This window comes from Malania oleifera, chromosome 3, assembly GCF_029873635.1.
Source record: "Malania oleifera isolate guangnan ecotype guangnan chromosome 3, ASM2987363v1, whole genome shotgun sequence".
Classification (NCBI taxonomy): Eukaryota; Viridiplantae; Streptophyta; class Magnoliopsida; order Santalales; family Ximeniaceae; genus Malania; species Malania oleifera.
The window spans coordinates 8185660-8196951 of NC_080419.1; the positions used below are offsets into that span (position 1 = coordinate 8185660).

General features: G+C 32.8%; 1 protein-coding gene and 1 non-coding gene across 2 annotated transcripts; both read left to right on the forward strand.

Annotated features, from left to right (window-relative positions):
- The first annotated feature begins 1144 nt into the window (after window positions 1–1144).
- Window positions 1145–1252, forward strand: LOC131152480 (small nucleolar RNA R71). The gene has a single exon (XR_009135979.1). It is a non-coding gene; the product is annotated as a small nucleolar RNA R71 (small nucleolar RNA).
- A 4948-nt stretch (window positions 1253–6200) lies between these two features.
- LOC131151819 (calmodulin-like protein 11) lies at window positions 6201–7374 on the forward strand. The gene is made up of 4 exons (XM_058103240.1): window positions 6201–6448; window positions 6538–6695; window positions 6834–6914; window positions 7021–7374. Exons 1-4 carry the CDS (start codon window positions 6373–6375, stop codon window positions 7153–7155), a joined length of 450 nt encoding a protein of 149 aa, XP_057959223.1. The 5' UTR covers window positions 6201–6372; the 3' UTR covers window positions 7156–7374.
- The last annotated feature ends 3918 nt before the right edge of the window (window positions 7375–11292 follow it).

Sequence of the window (11292 nt, forward strand, 5' to 3'; positions counted from 1 at the left end):
ATGCTCTCCACAATATCAGACAACACATTTTCAAATTGTCTTTCTTGTTTTAACAAGAAAGGATCCTTATCCAGTATAGTTTCCAGGAAATATACTTCTTTAAGAACCAACCTTTAAGGAAAAATTTTCAAAACTGTTACCTTTGGTTCTTCAGAAGTATCAACGTTAAAATTTGTACCTGGTTCCTTGAAGGTTAAACTCCCACCATTCTGCTCAACTTCTTCATCTGGTGCACCAATCACCTTACCACTACTGAGATTTGCTTTGGCATTGCAATCATTGGCATTTGCTTCAATAGAGGATGACGGTTCCATGATTGCAATCTACACTTGAGTTTCTGGCTGGGCTTGAAATTTGGATTCATCTATCTCCAACGCATTCAATAATGTGTTCAGTCTAGTCAAATCGGTGCTTATCTCGTTGATGGCTTGAGAAGTTTAAGAGTTGATCACATTTTGGCTTGCCATGAATTGTTGTAAGCTAACAGTTAGCTGTTGTATGTGATCTTCCATTTCCCTTCTCAGCATTGGAGGAGGCTAATTTGCAAAGTAAGAGGGTCCCAAGTCTTGGCCAGATGCTACATAAGGAATGTATTGACTTTGTTCTTATGGAGATGACCCCACTTGGTCATTTTTCCAGCTGAAATTTAGATGACTCTTCCAACCCCCATCGTAAGTATCAGAATAAGGTTCAAAAGAAAATCTCAGAAACCATATACACCGGGTTAGATTGATCAAGCAAAACTTCCTTAAGAGCAAGAATAGTTGGACATGCATCAGTCGCATCCCCTGGATCCTCACATATGCTGCATTTTTCAGAAGATGAAGGGAAAACATGCATTTCATTTACTTTCTCAAGCTCAATGGAATCTAACCTTTTGGACATCAATGCAAGCTTCGCGTTCAAATCATCAACTTCTTTCAATTGATACTTACCACACCCACTAATACATTTTTGCTTTTCAGATCTATCATACACATCAGAGACATCCCAAGCTTGGGCTTTTTCAGCCAAATAATCAAAATAGTCAAAAGCTTCTTCGGGCCCTTTATTGAAAAACTCACCATTGCACATTGTTTCTACAAATTGCCTCATCTTTGGTTGCAACCCCTCATAGAAAAAACTGATGACCCTCCAATTCTCATACCCATGGTGAGGACATGCATTTAAGAGGTCTTTGAAACGTTCCCAATACTGATAAAATGTTTCCACATCCTTCTGGCAAAAATTCATGATTTGTCTTTTCAAAGCATTAGTTCTTTGCATAGGAAAAAATTTATTTAAAAACTTAGTTTGCATTTCTTGCCAAGTCCTAATGGATCTTGGTCTTAAGGAATTGAATCAACTTTTTGCCTTGTCTTTTAAAGAAAATAGAAACAATTTCAGTCTTATTACCTCCTCAGTGCATGTTTTATCCATGAAAGTGGAACACACTTCTTCAAACTCTTTAATATGCAAATATGAGTTTTCAGATTCAATGCCATGAAAATGAGGTAACCATGGAATCATCCCAGGTTTAAAATTAAAAGCATTTGCATTCAAAGGTAGAATAATGTAGGATGGGGTGCTAGTCCTAACAGGTTGCAAATATTCTCTGAGTGTCCTATTAGGGTTCTCCATATCGTGAGGTTCATTCTCAACCATGATGCTACGCGTGACAGATGGTGATTCAAGTGAAACAGATTCACTCAATGATGAGGTGGATGAGTTTGTCCTGACTAGTCTAAATGTGTTATCTTTAGCCCAACCAGTCATACAAATTCAGTATAAACACAATAAAAGCAAACATGTCAAAGGAGAGGAAATAGATATCACCCAGGCTGTGAAGACGTTCACAGCTTTATAAGTACCCTTTTTGAAATATAAAAAACACTTTGATAACACCAATCGATCCTCGGCAACGGCATCAATTGAAGGAGAAGTTGAAGAAAATATAACGAATAATATTAAAAACAGGTTGGGTAAAATAGAAAAGTTCTTCAAGTGTGTTTTGTGATCATAGAATACCCTTAAAATTTTAAAAAAAAAATTTATAAAATTACTATAAGACCAACTATATTATATGGATCAGAATGTTGGACGACTAAAAAATAATATATTTTAAAAGAAAAAATATCGAAATTATAATCTTTATATGAATAAATAGTATAACATCGAAAATAAAATTAAGAAATCAAAATATTTTCGAACCCATATATGCGGTAATTTTGTGCACGCTGCTTTATATATATATATATATATATATGCCAGTCTTTTTTTTTTTTTCTTCAGAACACTGTCTAACAATGGCCTACTCTCAAACCTATCAATGATTTACTCCGATCCCCACAGTGTGGTTCAAGTGGTAGTGCGGGTTACGGGAGTGCCTCTCACGAGCTCAGGTGTTCAAACCCTCTCGAGTTCGTTTCTGTTCCTGGATTCTTAAAATTTACTTCCCTTTAGAGTTATGGGATCGACTTCAAGGGACGCGTAATTAGTCACATGAACCGTTAAATAGGCATGTAGAAACTCGGTACGTAATCCAAAAAAAAAAAAATGATTTACTCCGAGTGAAAAGCGTGTTACACTCTTATCATCCTTCATATCAGGATCTCTAAAAGGAAAAGAGAAAAAAAAAATTATTATATATTCGTAGTCAACTGTTGGTGGATCGTCAAAAATAATTTTGAAAGGGCCCGCAGATGCCTATGTCGGAGATCTGCTCAAAGTCTTCATCAATTTCAATCAGTTTTTATGGGAGGACTAAAAAAAGAAGAAAGAAAAATGACATAAAAGGACGATCATGACCTTCCAACACTATTTTAGATAAAAAAATTATTAATTAAATTCAAATTTTGATTTAATTAGAACAAAATATTTTAAATTTAAGTTTGATTTATTAAATGAAATTTATTACGCATAAGAAGGAAAAATTATGTCTTTGAGAAAACATGTTTGGAGTGATTTCATTAAATGAGAGGATCGGATAGGAGAATCGTGCTAATCTTTTCGAATAATTTAATTTTTTTATAACTAAAATGTTAAATTTTAAAAAATGTATTTATTAAATAGGTATTTATGGTATGATATTTCTTTAAAGTTGATTTAATTGTGTAATAATATTAAATTATGATCCTTGCAACCTTTTTTAAAAAAAAAATTATAAATTTAAATTTCATTTTAGTTTGACTAAAATTTTTTGTTTGATTTAAATGTTCTAAAATTTAGTTTTAATTGTATTTAAGATAATTATATTATACACATCTTATTACTCATCCTTAAATTTTTAACAAGTAGCATGATACTTAAAAATTTTGAGTGTCCAACTCGCCTTGAATTTGATTGACATCAATTTGAAAATTGTTGAACTCAAAAGCCATTCAACTTCAACTTCTTAAAACTTGAGATCGATTTTATTAACCTCAATTAATCGAAAAGTAATATTAAATAGATGAATAAAGCATATAATACAATATATATATATATATATATTTTATCAATTATGCACTATCTAAATAATAAAATTATAAGGTCTTAATTAGTCCGATTTGGCTCATGATTACAAAAATTAAAATGAACTCATCAAATCACTAAAGCAACTCAATATTGATATAAATTTAGATAAAATCAATTCGAATCAAGTTATAAAACACTTCAAGTACCGCTAGCATATAAGGTGACTTTACTCGTACCTTCGTTAGATGCAAGTCCGTTTTGACATATGTATAATACAAAGATTCCTTTATTAAAGTCAATTCAATTGGTATTAAATTAAAAAATATATATATATTATAAAAAAATAAAAAATAATATTATGAATAAATTTACAAATGATATAAAATTTCAACTGAATAATTTAATAAAATTAAACTTCAAATTCGGATTAGGACATAACACTTAAAAACAATTTTGGAGAGGAAAGGGGCACGCGTTTTGAGGGAGTGGGCGGCCGTGCCGGCAACCGCGTTTGACAGCCAAGCACATTAATGTATATGCATTGAGGGCTTCCTTCTCATTAATTTGTAGGACCATAGATTTTTGGGGTACCTACCCTACCCTCTTTTATTTATTTATTTATTTTTTTTTTTTTTTGTTTAAGAAAAAATGTAGAGTATGATTTGGGATTTATCTCATTAATTATGTGAAGTTGTAGGGCTGGTTTAGGGCTTTAGGTAGAGGTGACAAAACATATTAATAAGTCGGTTCGTATTTGTATTCAAGTTAATCCGTTTATTAACGAGTGATTATTATAAAACTCAAATTTCTGTTAATTTAATAAATGGATTATTCATTTAAAAAATATAATTTATTTATTTTAAAAGTTTTTAAGCATTTCATATAAAATGATTTTTTTTTATAAAAAAAACACTTTATTTTATTTTTAAGCGGGTGACTCGTTGGGTGACTTGACCCCACACGAACCTGCATAACTTGTTTAATAAAGGGATTGACTTGTTTATAAATTAGTTAGTTTATATTAAACCCCAAATCTAGTTTAAACGGATGGGTCATGAGTTATTCGTCGGGCTTCGACCTGATTTGTCATCCCTAGGTTTAGGAGTGCTTTAATAATTAGTTATTTTAGCTCTTAATTACTCATGCTCGCTTTTGGTAATTAATACTTTCCTTTGTTTAGTTGTTTGTGGGAAAAAACTTAGTTTTGGTGGTTTACCCACTTAGTTTTAGGCTAGGCCTAGCCTTATTAATTTTAATATTAAATAAGGTTGTTTGTATTTTAAAAGGCTAATCATTATAATTAGGGTAATACAAGTTTAGTAGTAAAAAAATATTTTAAAATTTTAATTTTTTTATGTAATTAGAAAATTTCACATTATTTTTCAATATTTAAGTGAAAAATATGAAAAAAAAATAGTAAAAAGATGTTTTCTAACTTGTTCGTATAAATGTTAAAAAACTGAAAAACAATTTGCACAACTTAAAATAAGTGTTCATGCCGAAAAATGAAGCCACACTATTTTTGGATCTGGATTTGGAAGCACCGAGTAATAATAATTAAAAATATTCATTAATTAAAATTATTAAAGAAAAATATTTATTAACTCGAGTTAGCACCTTAAAAAAGGGCACTTATTTAGAAAGTTACCATCTACATTGAAATTCTTTTGAGTTCATGTGGCTGTGTCCAAAGAAGACTGTCATGGTCTCATGGACTACTTATTAAAATATATATATATATATACCTTTTTTTTTTTAACCTAAAGTAAAAGTAAGTAATAACATATGTGGAAAAATAAGAAAGGCTCATTTGCCCCCTCTTTGGGATTTCTTTCTTTTTGTTCTTCCTCTGAATACTGAATGCATTGGATAGGGACCAAACAGAGCAAAAAAATAATAAAAGAGTACATAAGGGAGGGAGACAAAGGGCAACAGCCAACATAAGAATCTAGCTTGGGATGCTTGTTTATGCAGATCATGGCAAAAACCTACATGGATTTTTCATTTTCCCTATTAGTTTTGCTCTGCAACTTATTTTTTAAGCTACGGAATCATCTTTGTTTCATGCTCATCACAATTGTTCTATAGAAAACTTGTTAAGAGTATCATTTTAAACATATTTTCTTATTCATCATAAGCAAGAACAAAAAAATAAATCTCAGAGAGGGAAAAGCAAATTATTTGTTCATTCCAATCAATTCCTTTGCCCATTCTCTGTTTCCTTCTCTTCCCCTGTTTTTTTGGGCTGGGTAGGGGGCATGGGAGGGGGTAAATCATAAATGTAAGCACAGGGCAAATGTCAATCATGGGGACAATCTTGTCGAAGAAGGGCAGAAATTTTACGTAGGGGTTGAAAATTTGGGGTGCAGAGCACACGACTCCCCAGACCTCTCCCCTCCCCTGTTCTCTCTCTTCCATCTTCTCCCCTCTCTTTGAATGCCTCTTGTCTGTGGTACCTCAAACCTTCACAGCTGTCCTTTATTACTTTATTAACGTATCTGTGAATCTGTGATTTTCCACTTTAAATGTATAATAATAAGGATGGTGGGATAGTAATAGATGAAGTCAGTGTCATAAAATAATAATAAAACAGAGCATTTTTCTATAGGCAAAATCCACTCAGAATGAGAAGAAAACTCGTAAAGTCATGGCCCGTCTCAGACGCCTACGTGTGGAAACACAACAACCTAGACCGCCATAGAGAGAGAGAGGGAAGAATAGTAAGCCATTGGCCATATATTTGACCCATTTTATTTTTTGCATTTAATAAGTCAATAGATAAAAAAATAAATAAATAATTTTCTGTACCACCTTATTTCAAGCCTACATAAGCCCAGCAGGGATTGAGCTATACCCAACTCACTCTCTCTCTCTCTCTCTCTCTCTCTCTCTCTTTGAAACTTCGAAGATCGTTAGCAGAGGTTTGGGAGCACAGCCATGGCGGATGTACTGAATGAAGAGCAGATTGTGGAGTTTCGGGAGGCCTTCTGTCTTTTCGACAGGGATGGAGACGGTAAGTTTAATACCCTGTCCCATTCGTATAATATTGACCAATATAATGGGTTAATTGATCACTGATGGACACAAATGAATGATCTGAAGGTCGCATTACTGTGGAAGAATTGGCGACGGTGATCCGATCATTGGATCAAAACCCCACCGACCAAGAACTCCAGGAGATGATCACTGAGGTCGATGCCGACGGCAATGGCACCATTGAGTTTACAGAGTTCTTGAGCCTCATGGCCAGAAAAATGAAGGTATCCCACAACCGCAATTTCTCTAAAAAGAAAAAAATGTTTGCATTCCCATGGAAAGATCAGCCATGGGAGTTCTGGGTTAAGATTAATTTCACTAATTAATGCTTACTTCAATTTTTCTTTGCCAATTTGATTCAGGAAACCGATGCAGAGGAGGAACTAAGAGAAGCTTTCAAAGTGTTCGACAAGGATCAGAACGGGTATATATCGGCCAGTGAGGTGAATTTCTCTCATTCTTATTTTATAAAGTATTTTAAAAAATCAAATATATTGCATAAATAAACAGATGAAGATTAATTTCTGTGTTTGTCTGCAATTCGTGCAGCTGCGGCAAGTGATGATCAATCTAGGGGAGAAGCTAACGGATGAAGAGGTGGAGCAGATGATAAACGAGGCAGACCTGGATGGAGATGGGCAGGTTAACTACGATGAATTTGTGAAGATGATGATGACTGCGTGATCAGTGATTTTAGTGAAATGTGATCAGAGAAATGTCATTATTCAAGTTCATTTGTTTCGTATTAACCCTCTTCCCCAAAAAATAAGTTCACTTAATTTGTGTTTTAATCTTATTCAAGTTCATTCTTCTTGTTCTGTTAACATTCTGATTACTATGATTTTCAATTTGTTTCAATAAGGAATATGAGAAAAAAGAAAAAACAGTGTTTTTATTATTCAATATTTGTGTATGATAAGACAATATTTATATATATATTTCTTTGGAAAGAGTTAGAAGTCACCTACATAGCGGTTCCGTTCAAAGTTTATTAATAACCTTCACTTATAACGGAGGAATATCGCGGAAACAAAAGGAAACTTGAGACTTACATAATAACCAATAAAACATCTCATTCATCAAATAAAACAAAAAAAGAAAATAAACATATACCAATATCAACTAAACTTACCTCATATAAGTCGTACACATCTTATCTAATCTATACAAACCTTTAATAACTTTAGGAAATTGACTATTATTTGTAAACAAATTATATCTCCCCATGACACCTTGTCCAACCAAAGCATCAGTCACTTTATTCTCTTTTCTATACAAATGATTTATAAAAATATATATTTCCTCTAATAAATCAATAAGCTACTCCCAATTTACTACAGTATTCAATTTACTACAGTATTCGAATCGCATTCAATGTCAATACTGATATGACCCAATTGTTTGCAAAGCTTTATTTCTTTCATCACTGCTCTTAATTTAACTTCATTATTAGAATAAGAACTAAAATATTTTGAAAAACCAAAAATAAAAGAACATGTACAGTCTCTAAGGATGCCACCACCACCCACGAGGCCATGGATTCCCCAAGCTGCTTCCATCCAAATTTAGTTTCAACCTCCTTAGCCTCGATTTTAGTCATCTTACACCTTGCATAGTTTTATTCTTTTTATTCACAATTTGCACTTCTATATCTTGTAATATCTGAACATCAACATTATTTAAATGAGTCATAACCGTCATATTCTTACTCAAAACCCCCACCCAATTCTTAATGGATAATCACACATTTGTACTACTTTCTAATTTCCCCTCCATTCTAGGCACATCTCATTCTCCACAACCTCCAAACTACTAAATAAGGAATCAAACTCATCAATGTTCAAATTGAGAGTATCGGGAAGTCCTATTAAACCACGTTTGGACTCTTTCTTTCCAGTTTTGGAGCCTAAGGAAAGGTACACCTACCTCCACCGAAACCTTCCTCCATACATCAACAACAATATCTCCCTTATTCAAAACATGCTTCATATCTTTCGATTGCCTCATCTCACAACAATCACATGGCGAAGCAAGTGATGTCCCCACCCTTCTCACATTTTCATTAACACTTAAGAACTCAAAAGTAGCCTTTCACATACAGATAGCAAATTTTTTCGGTAACCATTTGTTCTAAATCCACTTTACCCAATCAAACTTTGGAACTCTAACTCTGATAACATCCCATGCCGACTTTGTATTCAAGCAACCATTCTTTTCCGGAAGCCATAGCAGGCTCTCCAAAGAGTTTTAAGTTTTCCAACTCTTTCCATCACTTCTTCTGCTTTATTAAAATCCAGAATCCTTTGCAAATTTTCCACATCCCACACATTATTAATAACCAAATCTTTTAATCTGATATGTGAATGTACTCCATTTGGAAATTCTAAAAACAAAAGTCCCGAATCCAAAAACTTATCATACCACAATTTGACTTCTCCTTCTCTAACCTTCCACTTAGATTTACTTAATAGCTCAGGCATACACTGTAGAATTTTCATCCAAAAAAGAAGAATCTGATCCATGTGGCCTGCAAAGAGTAATATGTCTTCCTTTAACATATTTAACTTTAAAAAATCAAGCCCATAAAGAATTTTGTGTTAATAACTACTAACCAAACTTCATAAACAACGACCGTTGCACTTCTGAAATGTCCCTTACTCCTATACCCCCCTTCTCCACAGGAACACACAATTTCTTCCAAGCCCTCCATTTTATTTTTTCTTTCCCATCCTCTAATCCCCAGAAAAAAGAGGCAAACATACCTTGTATCTTTTTTATCACCATCTTCGGGCATTTAAAACAGCTAACAGATGCAGTGACATGCTCGAAAGCACATGTCTCAACAAAACTAGACGACCTTCTTGAGACAACAGTTTACTTTTCCAGCCCTCAATTTTCTTACTAATTTTTTGAATTAAAGAATCAAAATGATAGCTCTTCAATTTACCATCCACGATCAGCACTCCCAAATACGTAAAAGGAAATTTACCTTCAATAAAACCAATCTCTTGTAGAATTTCTCTATTCCTCTGAGCACCTAACTTCTTTGAGAAAAAAAATAGCTGATTTATCTTTATTCACCCTTTGGCCAGTCCAGCTTTCATACTCCTTGATCACCTCCATTAACTGTCTAACAAATTTTTTACCAGCATTAGCAAATATAACAACATCATCCGCGTACATTAAATGCTATATAATAAGTGCACCATTCAGATTTGCAAACGGTAAAATCCTCGTTTTAGACATCTTTTTTTGAATTAATCTAGATAGAACTTCTTCCATGATGATGAAAATATACGGGAACAACGGATCCCCTTGGCTTAAACCCATTTTTGACTTGAAAAAACCCCTGTAAATATCATGCATCATAACAAAAAATCATGAAGTAGAAATACAATTTTGAATCAACTTACAAAAACAACTACTCGATCATATGCTTTGCTCATGTTAAGTTTTAGCATCATATTACCTCCTCTCACCTGCCTATGTAATAATTGTGTCATCTCTTGAACAAGCGTTATATTTTCAAAAATACTCATCTCTTTCACAAAAGCATCTTGCTTAAGAGATATTAAATCATCCATCACCAACGATATCTTGCCAACAAGGATTTTGGAGAAAATTTTATAGATTACGTTACAAAGGCTTATCAGGCAAAATTTATCAAAAGACTGAGGATCGTTTACTTTTTTTAATAAGAACTATATAAGAGGAACAAAAATACCAAGGCAACATATCACCTTTGAAGAACGCCCTTACCGCTTCCATCACATCATTTTTAATAATCTTCCAGTAGGTAAGATATAAAGAAGACCCAAAACCATCCGATCCCGAGCTACTATCCACAGAAATAGAAGGAATAGTTGCATATACCTCCTCCTCAGTCGATTCTTCCTTCAGTTGTCTTATAGAATCCTTAGAAACCACCAATTGAATAATACTGTCCAGATTTGGCCTTTGCACTGAACTATTCTGCCCCAAGAATTGCTCAAAATAATTCACTGCCTCATCATGAACCATCTGCATATTTTCCAGTACCGAACCATCAGGAAGCACCATTGAATTTACACAAGAGTTACGCCTTCTTTGCGCAATCATCGCATGGAAAAACTTTGAATTTTGGTCACCATCAGTTAACCATTTCTTCTTTGCTTGCTGCGCCAACCTTTTCTCTTCCCTTTTATACCATACCTCTAATTTTATAAATATATTTTGGAGTTTCAACGTGCCTATAATTACTAGTGAGCATAATATCGGTTTATAAGCTTTGGAACTTAAAACTAATTAAATTAAACTTTTTTGTTCGAAATTTTACATAAGGCACAGATAATTTATCAGTTCTAAGTTGTATATGTGCATAACATATTGAATACTTAGAGTTATTTAGTTCACTATTTTTTTTATTTTTTTGTTGCAGATATTTCTTACAAGATAATTCAAAAAATTAAAAATATACATGTTTATATATATTTTGTCATTAAATAGAGCTCTAATATGCATCACATCCCTCAAAATCTCCTATAATTATAAAACTACTTATTAGTCCAAAAAAAAAAAAAATTTAAACCTAGGTAGAAATATGTATTGTCAAATGTAAAATACACTAATCGAAACATATCTATGTTCGTTGGTTTTTAACTCTTTAAGATTTTAAATTTTCATTTTTTTTTTCTAAAAAAATATGTCATATAATTTTTATAATGATATTATATTATAAAAATTTAAAATTTAAAATTTATTTGGTTCTAGTAGATCAGCTATCAAGACCTGCCTATTTTACCATATTTATTTTTTTTTCCTTCCATAATAATATATAATATA

Coding starts and splice junctions, on each gene's coding strand:
- LOC131151819 (XM_058103240.1), top strand. CDS start 6,373: ATGGCGGATGTACTGAATGAAGAGCAGATTGTGGAGTTTCGGGAGGCC. Junction 6,449..6,537: donor TTTCGACAGGGATGGAGACG/GTAAGTTTAATA, acceptor AATGATCTGAAG/GTCGCATTACTGTGGAAGAA. Junction 6,696..6,833: donor TCATGGCCAGAAAAATGAAG/GTATCCCACAAC, acceptor AATTTGATTCAG/GAAACCGATGCAGAGGAGGA.